Raw genomic sequence first — 15,161 nt, 5'->3', positions numbered from 1 at the left:
ATAACCGGTGACAGGACTAGAGGGAATGGCCTCAAGTTGCGCCACTGGTGGTTCAGGTTGGAAATGAGGAGACATTTCTTTTCAGAAAGAGCAGTCAGGCATTGGAACAGGTTGCCCAGGGAGGTGGTGGAGTCACCGTCCCTGGGGGTGTTTGAGGAAAGGTTGGACGTGGTGCTGAGGGACATGGTTTAGTGGGTGATACTGGTAGGGGGATGGTTGGACCAGATGATCTTGGAGGTCCTTTTCAACCTTAATGATTCTACAGTTCTAACTTGCATGTTTTTAACGTGTTAACCTTTTGCTCTTTTTCAAGTTTGGATGAAGAAGTAATATAACTAGAGCACAGAAATGTTGTTTCTCAGAAAACCAGATATTAAAAATGCTTAGCAAGCGGAAGAAATAAATTTTGAATGAAAAACAAAACAAAAACAACTACAAAAGAACAACCAACTAGGAAGTTTATCACAACATCTGTATAAAATCTACAACACATTAACCTACCCTCCAAATGAGTTTTTGTCACTATAGGCAGTTTAAAGTAGATTTGATGTATATGTCATAAGTTTGAACATAGTTTCACCACTACTTCTTGCATTATGCCCTTACCTTTTCAGATGACCTAGGAGAAGATGCCCATTATCAAAATTTCTGTTGCAATGCATCACAGGACAAGAAATGGGACTGCTGTTGACTTGTGTCTGACCTCCTCTCTGATAAGCACCCTTTCTTCCACTGTTAACGGTGCCTGGTTTGAGACCTGTGTTAGAAAACAAAACACTTAACCACAATCTCAACTATAGAGGCTTTTTTTTAAAAAAAGAAAAGGAACACAAAAAAACACAAAAACAACATAACCAAAACCACAAAACCTAAAGCATTTAGAAATCAGGTTACATCAATTCTTGAAGCATGCTAGCAATCCTACTACAAAAAGTCTCCCGTTTCAGTTGAAAAATCTGTCTCTTCAATCCCCTGTTAGATTACTTCTCTAACACTTCGACATACTTCCTCCAGGTCTTGCAGGAAATATTTTAAAATTGAAATCTAAAAAAAAATTTTAAACTGAAGTTATACTTACTTATGTAGGCATACTTTCCTGAGCAACCGTTCAATAAATGTTTTCCTTCCAACAACTTCGTGGTAAAAGTTGTTAGCGCTGCCTTAATGGCTTTTATACTTATATTTATTTTTCTAAGCAATAAAACATTAGAAGAATAGTTTTTGTGGAAACTATTACGAAGTTCAGATTCTAAGATCTGGTTATGCGTAAGAGGTGCCTGCAAGCTCACTGTCAGTATTGCTTAATGCAATTATCAGATTTCTATTCTGCAATGCAGCACTTAGAAATAATCACTACTAAGTGAATAAGCAGTGACTTAGAAAACGTATCACCAAAACCTAGTTTCAAGGTACCCGAATAAATGCTGATTACTCCTATTATGTATTCACTATTAATCTTTGGTACCTTATCAAGTATTTGAAGTCCCATGATTCCTATTCTTACCTGGCATTTTTAACCACTGGTCCACGCATAGTCTTGCGGCTTCTGTGTCACTGTGTTCCCGAATAAATTCTAGTTCCTGCAACCCGTGAGCATACTGGGAATCAACTTTCTCCTGAAGGTGAAAATATGTAAGGCAAGGTAGTAAATATTTAATTTTGAATTAAAATATATATATGTATATCAAGTTAGACTTTAAAAACTTACATGTGGCTCTCTACATTTCAAAAAAAAAAAATAAAGAAAAAACTTAGAATGATTTGACTGATTTCTATATAACACAAAGGTGGAATATAACAGCAATAAAATAACACAAGAAGAGTGTTAATTTTTGTGCCCCAAATAAAGGCTACAGCTCTTGCAATATGCTTGCTGAAAATAACTAAGTGAAAAAGTTTAAATATTGATCTTTTCCCTGTTCATTATCAGTATTAATTCTGACAATACAGAAAAGAAAATCTCCACTAATATCACAATCAATTAAAACGTATTCCTGTACTGAGTATCTTCCAAGAAATACAGCTAATAAAACTTGACCAGACTGGCCAAATTGGAATTTAAAGAAATAGTTTTCTTTTCACATAAATTCAAGAATAATAACAAGAGCAGCTCATGTTTTCATATGGCCCACAGGAATACCACATTCTACCTAAGAAAAATCAACTAATAGTTGCTTTTATTTAGCAACTATTCACAAAATATAATTCCTTTGTAGGAGAAAAAAGTCAATTAACTTACTTCTCCCACACTTACTTAAGTTTGTGAAGTATATCCATAACCAAGAATATTGTACAAACAAATAATAGAATGAAAAATAAATAAGAAAAAGCTTTTCCTAGCACCCTTGATGACATAAGACTTTATGTATTTGCTTGAAAAAAGGAAACTGCGCTGAAAACCACAAACAGAAAGGTTTCTCAAGTTCTATGAGTTACTAAAACTTCTTTAGTTTCTTAGATGGGTTAAAGCTAACTATGACAGCTTATTATCCTAAGGTAATTCCAGATACCGAACAAAATATGCCAGCCTGACTCAGCTACATCCCATTTTACCCACTGGTCTTGTTTCTACAGAGGCATGTGTGTGTTTTCCAGATACCAGTTATCTGATGGCATACCATTATAGGACCATCAGGCTATGGTACGGTACAGAGCCATGATCCATGTGCAGCACCAACACAGTTTAGCCCAGCCAGTGTTTTCCTTGCTCCCTGTCACTCATGCTACACATATACACACACTGAGATTCTGTAATGTCTTGACTCTGCACTCCTTATGCTTCTTATTCTCTCTGTCAAATATCACATGTCAAAGAGTCAAAAAGAGTGGAAAATCACAGAATCACAGAATCGTCTAGGTTGGAAGAGACCTCCAAGATCACCCAGTCCAACCTCTGACCTAACGCTAACAAGACCTCCACTAAACCGTATCACTAAGGACTACATCTAAACGTCTCTTAAAGACCTCCAGGGATGGCGACTCAACCACTTCCCTGGGCAGCCCGTTCCAATGCCTAACAACCCTTTCAGTAAAGAAGTTCTTCCTAATATCCAACCTAAACCTCCCCTGGCGCAACTTTAGCCCATTCCCCCTCGTCCTGTCACCAGGCACGTGGCAGAACAGACCAACCCCTACCTCGCTACAGCGTGAGGTTGGCAGGAAATGGCAGGAAAAAATGTGTCCCACTTGAAAAAATACTTACTGCTATAGCAAAAACACAGTATGCTATCTGTTAGTGGCCAGGGCTGTTAAGCTACAGTCCAACCACTGCCTTAACAATCACAGAATTATAGGGCTTATTACACTGCTGTTCCTGAGAAGACATCAGAAAGAACACCTGAAAGTACACAACAGCAACATTTGTAAACATCTCAAATTTCAAGCACTGCACTTACAAATATTTGGGTGTTGCACAGGCTTGTACTGCCAGCAGCCTCCTGTATCTGAGGTGAAAACTTACGGTGCATTTGCAAATGACAGCTAATACTTCCAGTGTTCAGCCTGGCTTGCAGGCTGCAGCATATTAAGTCCTTTCCCATAGCTATGTGCACATCACATTATTCATCCTCTGCTCTAGTTATCTCCTGGCTGGTACCATACCGGATTAACAGCAAATCATCGGACTGAGGAGAGCACTTTCTGCTTTTTGGGCAATTTGTATCAGTACATCATCTTCCAGAATTTGATTACTAGTAATGGTAACCAAATAGTGATCACTTTTTCCTTTGCAAAGATGGTGTTTATATCTCAAATTCTAACCTTCACACCTTCTTCAACATCAGTATAAATGAAGACAATGTTACCTCATGGTACAGCAATTGACTGAAAAATCTACTTCTTATGTTACACAGAGACTAAGAGACACATTTCAAAATGTAGGAAAAGAGGGCTTTACGTGCTGAAAAAAAATAAGTTGCCTCTGCCATACGCCCACAACACGAACACATCAACTTTTGTATTCTAAGGGCTTTACTTGCTGGCTCCAGGTAAGGCGCTGAACACCTGGCTGCTCTGGAAGTTAAAGGAGATCGGGGGAAATTCTTGGAGAGAATGTGGTCATTCAGGAAAGGAGAGATGGATGAAAATGTTGTTTGGAGGGCACGAGGATGAGGAGTAGTCCACCCAGTACTCCTCAACAGATGTTATTGTGAAGGACCACTTTCCCAATAAATCACAAAAAGTATAGATTTTTAAAGACAAGAATTAAATGCCACAGGTAATGAAGAGGGTGTTACGTGCAATCTTTCACTCTGAAAAACAAGAGATAAACCCTACTACCTTTTAGCAAGCAAGAGCACAACTTCCTTTTCTCCTCACCGATTTTAGGCAACAGCCACATGACAGAGTAGACAGTCCTGTTTCCTCACATATATTTTAAGAGCAGGCCTCCTCTGATGTGACACCAGTTTTGATTCTTTTTTCAAGAAGAAACAATGTTTGTGCCAAATATTACAAGACATGACAGTTTCTTTACAAAGAGCCATCTTATATTTGAAAAAATTAGAGGGATGCAGCCTGAGCAGTCTCATACAAAAGCATCTCAAGGCAATGACTACGTTTCTCCACTTAACAGCGTGCTGCCTTTTCGTCTTGTTCATTTGCACAAGTTGGCTGCTCACAACTCCCCAAGTTCTGCTACCCTTCAGCTCTTTCAAAAAGGCACGGCATGGCACAAAGACAAGGATTTGCAGATCACGTAAGATTTTTCTATCATCACTTCCAATCCCAGATCGCAAGAATTCTTCGAAATGACAGTAAAGATCCCCCAAGCATATCATAAGAAACTCTGAAAATATCCAATGCTCTGCAGCACCTTCAAATATTTACTGTTTAGGTATCTCCTACGCAGAAAGAATGCTTCGAAGTAGTGTCAGCTTAATTCTGTCAGTATATACTCACTCTAGCAGTACATTTTCTCAAGTTACTTAGTAAAGCCAGGACCCATCGCAAACCTCTCCTAGACCAGACAGAACGTTTTAAAATAACAGTTTGGAATAATTTATCTTACACTGGAAAATCTACCCTAATGATTAAAATTCTTGTTCAACACAATCAGCATCTCTCCCTATTCAATGACCACGGTGTGCAAGGTGAGTTCAGCTATGTTCCTGGTCAGACCAAGAATAAATTTTGCACACCCAGCACATCCCTCAAAAATGGTTTTTCAATCTCTTCAGCAACTACACCCCTCTAGCAATTGATTATCAGTGTTAAGGTCAACTTCTCTTACTACTAACTCCAGTCAAATTCACTTTCACAAAAACAAATATATAAATCTCTGTTAGTCAATTTAAAAAGCCATTACAGATATTACATTAATAGCTTGAACAAACTACATTGCTTTACAACATACCATTAGCACCTAATGCACGTGTTCCTCTCAAAGCAAAATTATTCTTCATCTTTAGAAAAACTGCTAGCTTGCTTTGAGGTTCTTAGGAAGAGTTCTAGAGCAAACAAAACCCAAAGCAAACAAGAACCAAAAAAAATGTATGTGCAAGGTGGCTAAAGGCAACCTACCTCAAGAGATAGCTTTTGTTATTTCTGGTTTGGACTGTGGTTTTTCTGTGGTAAGCACAGAATACCTCTCTTACAGACAGAATCAAAGTTACCAAGACTGGGATGGAAACCTTTTCACAGAAAATGTTCTAGTATATGTAGGGAAGAACCTACTCCATGGCTCCAGGAACCCAAATGGACTCCCTTCTTTCCCCTGCAGCATGCAGGTATTTGCACAGTGATCAAATCAAATGATCAAATTTAGTCATTTGATCAGTGATCAAATACCATATCAGCTGTGAGCATGAAAAGGACGCCTTATCTCCCACAAACCACACACTCGTGTATCTGTGAGGGCCATACAGTTCGCTCTTTGAAGAAGACAGATACGTGGTTATACACACAATCCCCCTCATCTCCTAAAGCTAGATAACTTTAGCTCCACAGTTAAACCTGGCTCACAAGCTCGCAAAGAGGTAATTCCCATTACAGTGCAGCCTGACACAGCATTAAATGAATGCCAGGCTGGGACTGCAACAGCGTTTCCCATTTTGTAGTATATTTCATGACTAATAAAAAGCAATTTACTTAGTAATGAAAACACAGTTGTGACTACTGTACTATGCACTTCTACTGAAACAACAACACATCCAATACCTTAAAGGCTTTGTTTTTCTCTTCCTTTTGCTGTTTCTCTACTTCAACGTGGCGTGCCAGACGATCCAGTGTTGATGCAACTCTTTCTTTCTGATAGTCAATGTGATCTTTACGCCTAGCATTTCTCTACAATTAAAAAGTTAAAACTTTTATTTGGTAATTATTATGTAATAATAGTAATTATTATGTTAGTAACAGATCTTAATACAGTAAAAGGCAATGTCCAAGCAATCAGGACATAATTCAGTACAGACAGTTTGATCTTAAGTTCCACAATCATCACAAGGGAGTGAGCCAGTGCACGTACAGAAGATCTGCCTTTCCTTATGACCCAGGTTTATTGCACACATCCTCTACTGCAACACCGGTTATCAGAAGTCAAGAGGCGGCCACTGCTGACAAAAACAACAGCAGTAGCTCGCTCTCAGTCACTGTCCCTCTCGAAGGTCCCACAGAGTGGACACAAGAAACTTGGGGGATACATGAATTGACTTGACCAGCTTGCTTCTGACTCAAATCCAAACATTCTTTACAAAGAATGAAGATGAGTTAGGACCAGGCTGACAACAGAGTAAGATCCTACAGCCTAACCACTCCTCTTAAAAAGTCTTTGTAGAAGGAAAAGGTCTCAGAGCAGGCAGATACATTCGCAGGCTCCAGACTGCAAACTGACTTCTGAAGTCACTTTTAAAGTGACATTTTCCTTCCCTTTTCTTCACTATGCTTGTCAAAAACACTGAAAGACAAATAAAGGCTCTAAATTCATTACAAGAAGGCAGAAAATGTCTCTGGAAAAAATGAAGTGTTAGCATACTTCTCCTAATTATTCAACATTAGGTAAAAAAAACAGAAGACTTAAATAGTAGCTCATTCATTAATTACTTGTTAAATTACCTCTAACAAGTTTTTCATGAAGAGTAGATGATGGGAAAAATACAAGAGACTAATTTTTTAAATTATTTTTTCTTTTAACTGAGAAGTCCCAAGATATGTTACAACATACTCACATGATCGTAAGAACTGCTGTTAGGTTCTTCATCTTCACTACTGACCAGATCAATGCATTCAAGTACAGGTCTTAAGGGTCCTTCCTGAAAAAGTGTTAAAAACACACACACAAAAGCATTAAATTGTTTTCCTTGAAGGTAAAATATTGCTCGCATTACAGAACATTGGTAGCACCAAGAATATTTTAAGGGGAATTTCACCAAGGTTCCAAGAGAGTATATTAACAAAATTCCTGAAGGACAACTTAACAGACTTGTGCACAAAATTGGTAAAACACGCACATATATGCAATATTCACAAATACTTCAAGTATCAACTTAACATATAAACATCAACTACCAAAAATAAAATGAACAATCTTGGCCTGCTTAATAGCCTTATACTCTTCACCTCCTCAATCAACTTAAAATCTACATTTCTGGTTGGAAATGCTCAACTTGTGCTGTTACTTCAATGGTACTAGGGTATCAGTCTATCACCAAGAAAGGAATAGTTTTAGATTTTACTAAACACAACTAAATGGTGGTAGTTTTTTCACAGAATCACTTTTGTTTTTTTTTTTTTTTTTTTTTTTGGTTTGTTTATAAGAAGACACAAATTAAATTAAATTCTGACTCCAAAGGAAATTAAACTCCTAAGGAACTTCAGATATTATGAAAGTGAGAAATAGTTTCATACACATTTATATCCTGAAGTCTACTACTTTCTAAGGATGTTGTCCTTGAATGTTTCCTGATATAAGCATCTTGAGAAACTTCACACTGATTGTCTGTGACCTCAATGACCTGCTGGTCTAGATATTATCAATACCTGATGATTTACAGGCCCTCAAATCCCTCCATGTTTACATTCTGTCTGGTGCTACTGGGTAGATAACAGAACATCGTCACAAACATGAAAAAGCAAACAAAAAAGAAATCATACTTTTATGCTTTAACTAATGAGATTCTAATAAGCAATCAGGTCCTGTATTTTTGGAGAAGACACACAATACAACGTCTCGAGCTCCCTGCACATCCACTGTGATGAGTCTTTCAATTATAAAGGCAAAAAGAAGCACTACGTCCACAGTCTGATGTCACACACACAAAACCAAACAAACCAACAGCAACAAACAAGGTATCATGCTACAACATCATCACATCTCAACTAGCTAATCAGTACAATGGATCTGCAATAGGAAAAGTAAGCCTACATACACCAAACAGAAATATGCCTAGCTACTCTAACTCACACCCTAGTCACTGCCTAGGTACATACACATCTTCCCTGGTATTTACATTGGCCTCATTTTTATGACAATTATGCACAGAAGAGAGGCAAAGTTAACTAAAAATCTCCACACGCTGTAAAAAGCTTCCCATCCAAATTTATTACACCCTAATCCCAATCCTGCTAGATTCTGAAAGCTATTATCTAACCTCAAAGACAATAAACAAAATTAAAGATAGTTTAAGCTTTTGTTTTTTTTCTTTTAAATCTGTACATGCAATTCCATCTATGCCATGTGACAGAGGTTTTGACTAAGCTGTAGTATTACCTATTTGTCTGTCAATGCTGCTGCAGATGCCACACAACTGTTAATAACTCCAGAGATATTCCTTATTGTTAAAAGCTAAACTTTCCAGGCAGAAGAAGGAATTCAAGACAGTCAACAATTTAGCGATTTCTTGAAGAGACGCAGTACCATACCCACTACCTCTGTCAGATATTTGGCAGTGTCCTGAACGTCTTAAAAATCAACCAAGTAGGGCAGGCTACGCAGATTTACTGCCTCATGAGAAGTAGCAGAGAAAACTGCAGAAGCATGCAGTTCCCTCCACTGTGTTTACTGCATCTCATTCTTTCCATTCTTCCACCTTTCAAGGCCGTAAAGCTGCTGAGCTGGGCAGGCACAAACAGCCCTCACTGTCTCTCACTGGGAAGGAACAGGGATGAGACCTTGGACAAAGGACAAAATTTATATGAATTCAGCTGCAGGACTCACATTACCCCTAAAGAGTGCTTAAATTCTAACAATTAAATAAGGAGAATATGATTTTCTAAACTAAATCTGAAAAATCCACAATGGATTATTTTTTGTAAAAAATGACAGCCTCTATAAATCTGTAAGAAATTAAATCCTCAGAAGAAATAACAGGTGCTAGCATGTTACAGTTCAAAGATGCAATCAGACCATCTGACCGTCTCATCAGTTCAGCAGGGTGTTTTGAAATGTTCAAGTCTGATTCTGACAGCTGTGGCTTCCTCAAATGCAAAGATTTTCCTTATTTCTCTTTATTTGATTCCCTTGGTTCAGCTCAGCAACCAACTACTCAAAAGTTAGGAAACTGTCAACTGAAAGGCAGAATAACAACCTGCTTTCAAGCCTAACAATCAGAATAGTAAATTCAATTAATTACCAGTAGTATTTCACTTTTTTAGTGTTGTTTGCATGAACAAAACATTATTTTTCCTTCTGCATTTTGTACCTTTTACTAAACAATTTTTATGTATTTGTTAGTTTGCATTCCAACTTGAATACAAATGTGATACGACTTTTTTTTTTAAATACTTCTCAAAGATACACATCCTTATTTCCTCCCCCTCCACTTTTTTTGTGGAAAAGGGAAAAATAAGAAAAAAAAAGGAAAAAAAAAATCTATCTGCCTGTATACACTCTTGAATAATAATGCAAATCTCAAATGTAGCACTTAGGCTAGTTTGTGTTGCATTCACCTAAAGGTTAAGCCACCAACTAGGATAAAAAACAAATACCGAAAAGAACTACCGTCCTGGGTCAGATCAACAACTCAACTGGACTAAAACAGATACCTTGAGAAAGTGTGAAAATCAGGGAAATCGGGGAAATTCTGTCCTGAGCACATCTACCTGGCTGCTGCTGAGGTTGACATATGAGAACCCTTGACTGAAAGCTGTCATCAAACGTCAGAGCCTGGGTTAGATCCATCCTCTCTCACAGAAGTGACTCCAACACTTCTCCGAGAGCGCCAGTGGCTGCAGCCCAGGTTCATCCCTACAGCCTTGCTCCTCTCCACCAAGAGGATGCTGACACCACAACGGAAAGTGAAGGTCAAAGCCTCTTAATTCAGTGGCCCTGGACTGAAATCGTACTCGTGGAGGGAGATTGACTCTAGGACGACTCCTTCCTTAAATGTTCACAGAGGCCTTCTGAGAATTTCATGCACGCAATAGCTTCACATGGACTTTTTCCTTTTATTATCCTGCTTGGAGAGGCGGTGCCAGGTGCAACATGGCCTATTTACAGGGACAGAGCAGGCACCACCAGTAAACATGCCCAATTAATACTCCAGGAGTATTAATTATGGAGGGAGAGGTCTGAACAGCAGGAATTTAGCTTTTGCTCTGTTGGCTCACCTCAGCAGCTATCTAGTCCCATATTTAACATTATCATTATGAAAATTACTTCCTTTTTTTTCCCCAACTCGTTAACCTAAATAGTAGCACAGTGCAAAGACAGCACCAACCCTGAGGACTCCATCACTGCAAGAGATTTATGGGCTCCTTAAAACCTCTGTAGGGATTCAAAGAATTCCAATTGTTTTTGATGTATCAGTTTTTCTAGTATTGCTGGTTCCTCGCAGTTCCTGCTCACTTCCCTCGGTATGTTTCATGTCATGCATTCCCAACCCTTTCGCTCCATAGGACACTCTTCTGCATCTGTACCACTTGAATTATGACTAATAATGACTTTGAATTAAGTTCAAACAGTAACTGGAAATATGTAGGTCGCCCCCAAGTGTTTTAGACAAGATAGTTTTATGCAGTTATACCACACCCCTTCTCTAGATCTCCACAAAAAAAAAACATTGTATTAGTTTTCCTAAATCACAGAATCAGACAGGTTGAGGTTGGCAGGGACCTGTGGAGGTCATCTGGTCCAACCCCCTGCTCAAGCAGGGCCACCCAGAGCAGGCTGCCCAGGACCATGTCCAGGCAGCTTCCTATAGGTTTATGGAATGAAAATAAATAAATGAAATATACCACACGTACACAAAAACACAACTTTCAAGAAAAAGGAAGAAAAAGAGAGACCAGGTGACCTACAACTACTTGTTTTCAACTGGAATATGAACATGCTGAGATATTCAGTGGGCTTCTCCAACCCAATTTATGCAGTACCACTTGGTGCACTGTCTCCTTGAGACATGCAGTACTTAAAAGATCAGGTAGCATTCATACACAATGTTTACGAAGCCCCTACACATCTAACCATACACATTATTATATGGAAACACTGATCTAAAAGCTAGGCAAATAAATTAGAAATCCTTCTGAAAGGTGCACGTTTACTACAGGGACGTGTGGTAGTGACCTGAGAAGAGGGAGCACAGCTGACGTGAGGATGCAGCCAGTGTCAGACACCCTTCCCCTTGTATTCATCACTGACCACAGCAACCTCCTCACCCCAGGACACCAACCCTGCACAAACAAGCCTAAGCAGTCCTCCTCCCATACAGGCCAGACTGTCTCAAATCAGTCATCACTGGACCACAAAGCGTCTGTGCTTTGCACGTGCAAAAACAAGAAAAAAAAGGTAGCAGAACCACTGTTTTTATAGGTTTCTTTTCTTTCAGTTGGTGTTCTCGGTTCTACACCAGCCCTTCAATCATTACACGCCAAAAGCTATATTAACTTCCTCATTCTTTGCCCAGCATTTTAAGAAAGTGAAGCTTATACAACCATGCTACACATGAACGCTTGCCTGTTTATTTAAAGAACTACGAACTCATTAGTCAATTCTGGTAAAATTCAACTAAAAGATCAAGAAGTCTCAGAGATGATCAAGTACTTACAGGTTTAGCAAAAATATGTATATGCCCCTTATACCTCAGCACCTAAATACCTGTGCAGAAAGGTGTACACTGAATTTAGACTCATCAAACATCATGAAAAACAGGAAGAAATCTACTGCCAGTTACTTTTTAGCATTAAAAATAAGACAAATCCATAGGAAGCCACCCATTTTCAGTCCTAGCATCAATTAACAGCTTCTTTCTTATTTGTGTGACTTCTGCTTTAGGAGAAATCATCTTTCTGTTCTTGCACATGCGCCTGCCATCCAGCGCCATTTGACTGATGATGGATTGAGGCTAGAGCACTGGCAGCATGAAAAACATCCTGTTTTTCTTGGGTATTTAACAGATATAAGTATCTTAAAGTTACTTGCACATAAGCCACATGTCAGGTGCTGTACTGTAGCTATGACACACTGCTTCACAATTTGAGAAGGCTGCCTAAGGCCTTCCAGTTTTAGACAGCGTATAATGGTTTTGACGATGTTCTGCAGAGCGAGCAGTGCTTTACTTCATTACCTTCAATGAGGCTACTCATTAAGCAAAATGCCATGCAACTGACAACGAATGACCTTGTCGTGTACCTCCCCGACCACTTCGCATCCCCCACTCACCTGCTGGGATGCTCGGCTCTAGGTTCTCTCTGTAGGACCAACTGGCATCACCTACCGCCCTCCCAATGAACGTCCCTTTAAGATAAGCTTGTTATCTGTTTAAGACAAACTTGTTATCTTAAAGCTAACAGCTTCCAGATGAAGCAATTTTTGATGATCGTGGTTACGTTTGAAAGGCACACGTTAGTTTTCTGACCCAACACAGAACCCAAACCCCCCTGTTTCACTGCGAGCACGCTGAGAACCCGTTTCCAGGCTCGGGATCTACTTACTCCAACAAACTCAATCTCATCCTCGCTTTCGGAAACCGACGACTTACTCTCGGAAACGGTGGCAGAGTCGTAAGACTCCATTACCTAGGGAGAAACAAACCCAAAACACGCTTCATCATCCACGCTTGCGGCGCTTTCAGTTTTATCGGGAATTCACCTTTCCAGCCCCCCCATTCCCAAACCGCGGCCTAACCCAGGCAGCGCCCCAGTGTCAGCCTCCCCCGGGGGCACAGCACCCCTGCGGGCTCGGCATCACCCCGAGGGGCTCGGCATGGCCCCGGGGGCCGCCCCGAGGGGCCGCCCGGCCCCGCTGCCCCCCACACCCACCCTCAGGCCGCTGCCCGCCGCAGCGCCGCTTCCTCTTCCCCCGGGGGCGGCGGGGAAGGGGGAGAGGCGGAGCGGCAGCGCGGCTTGCCGGGACTTGTAGTCGCCGCCCGCCTTCGCCCCGCTCCCCTTCTCCATCCCCTCCCTGCTGGCCGTGCACGAAGCCGGGGGACCCACGCGGTGGTGCCGGAGCCGGGGCCGGGACCAGGGCCGGGGCCGGCCATGGCGGCGGGCGGCGGCCAGGGCGCGGAGGCGGGAGCAGCAGCAGCAGCAGGAGGCCGCGGGGCCGGGCGGTGGCGCCGCGCTCAGGCGGTGGGGCTGGGCTGGGCTCCGCGCTGCCTCCCGTGCCCTGCTCGCCCCCGGGGGCGCCGTTGGCCCGGCACTGGTAGCCGGGCGGGGAACGTTGTTACCGCCCTGCTTGAAAGAGGCTTCGGTTCTGAGGGAGGGGTGGGGGGCAAAACGTGTGACCCCTCCCGGGGGCTCCCTCCTCAAGCCCCCTTCCTTCCCTGCCCCGCTTGCTCCATGCCTCAGTCAGGTGGTGGCAGGGGGTTGGAGCTGTGTGCGGTAACCTGCAGGCCTCGTCTCTGGTGGCTTCTTGTAGGGCTGGCATGCTTGGGGCACGGCCCTTGCTCTCTGCTCTCCTGGTGCTGCTTGTCCAAAGAGCATCTGTGGTGAAAGCTCATGCACCAGGCTATTTAGAGCATGTGGGAAGACTTAAAAGGAGCATTAATCTGGGGATCTGCGACCACCTTTCCATTAAAATTTGAGTTTCCTGGCTGGGGAATGCACTGCAGCAACCAGGCTCTGTGGTGGGGCAGGGTGGGCGGAGATCATCTGTGGTGGGCTCTGCTGCTAAAAAATGCTCAGAGGGAAAATAAATGGTCTCGTGAACGTTAATGAATGAAATGTTAACGTGTTGGACACCTGTAACTTTAAATGATGAGATCCTGAAATAAAATGACACAGCTAAGGTAAATCCTTGTTGTGTTTTTCTTTTTTTCAACCTGTTTTCTTGCTGTTTATATGCTACTTCTCTCCTCCCTTCATCCCACAGTTACTTTGAGCCACCCCAAGTACGTATGAATTGCCTTTGCTCAATGCATTAATATGGGGTAAATAGGAACGTGTAATGACACATCTGAGTTGTGTGTCTACATGAAAGACCTAAATGCACACAAAGCACGTCACTATTCCTTCTTACTAAATTCTGTATACCCAAGAAAGAACTGAGGATAGCATGTAAAGTTTTGAGGATAGTACGTTAAGTTCTGATGATCTGGAAGCTTTGTGAAAGAAATAACACATCACAGGGTACTTAATGTCAGCATTAATTTAGTGCACTTACTTTTCTTGTACACAAGTTACTATACTGTTAGTTTTAAGCCTCATTTCATGTGTGAATGAAAACACAACTGTGTGGTAGACATACTGAGATGCTGAATGGCAAAAAAAAAACAAAAAAACGGCTGAAATATTTTTGTACAGATTTTCTGGGTTTGATGTTGTGTGAACTCAGAATTAGCCCCTTCTCTGAGATGCAATCCTTGTTTCTTTTTTATCGTTTGACTACTAATTAAAATATACTAGGTAACAAATTTGTACAACTTAATCACTATTGAGGTGTATAAACAAAACTAAACTACTACTGCTTAGAAAATTCAAGTCCTTGTCGATGCCTAAAATTTCGTATTTTGCATTTGTAACTTATAAGTGCTGATAGAACGTTGATAGCAGCCATTCTGTTTGTAGCTTGTATTTGCACTTAATTACTTTTTATTCTTGAGGATAAACAATCTGGTGTGCAATAGTAATGGGTTAATAGAACAAGGTGGCACTACTTTTTGAAACTGCTCCTCTATGAAAATGACATTAATTTGAATATGAAATTTTCAGCAGTAACTCAAGTAAACGAAGCGTGTTTGCTATTGCAGTGACCCCTCCAAACATCCTCCAGCTATGCAAACAATTAA

General features: G+C 40.9%; 1 protein-coding gene across 5 annotated transcripts in view; it reads right to left on the bottom strand.

Moving 5' to 3' along the window:
• ZNF451 (zinc finger protein 451) overlaps positions 1-14,108 on the bottom strand; it is a 40,221-nt gene extending 26,113 nt beyond the window's left edge. Inside the window, exons 1-6 of one of the 5 annotated variants that reach the window (XM_040554246.1) lie at positions 13,761-14,108; positions 12,868-12,951; positions 7,164-7,247; positions 6,157-6,282; positions 1,505-1,616; positions 607-757 (exon numbers count right to left, since the gene is read on the bottom strand). In XM_040554246.1, coding sequence (XP_040410180.1) covers positions 607-757; positions 1,505-1,616; positions 6,157-6,282; positions 7,164-7,247; positions 12,868-12,951; positions 13,761-13,874 — 671 coding nt within the window. In that variant the 5' untranslated portion in view covers positions 13,875-14,108. Of the gene's footprint in view, positions 1-606; positions 758-1,504; positions 1,617-6,156; positions 6,283-7,163; positions 7,248-12,867; positions 12,952-13,060; positions 13,080-13,194; positions 13,485-13,760 lie in introns of those variants that run through there. The other 4 variants (XM_040554249.1, XM_040554245.1, XM_040554248.1 and 1 more) reach the window with 4 other exon arrangements.
• Positions 14,109-15,161: the final 1,053 nt, after the last annotated feature.

The sequence above is a fragment of the Cygnus olor genome, chromosome 3, assembly GCF_009769625.2.
Source record: "Cygnus olor isolate bCygOlo1 chromosome 3, bCygOlo1.pri.v2, whole genome shotgun sequence".
Taxonomy (NCBI): Eukaryota; Metazoa; Chordata; class Aves; order Anseriformes; family Anatidae; genus Cygnus; species Cygnus olor.
Note: the sequence above shows the minus strand (reverse complement) of the source record. Positions and strands in the feature narration are given on the sequence as shown.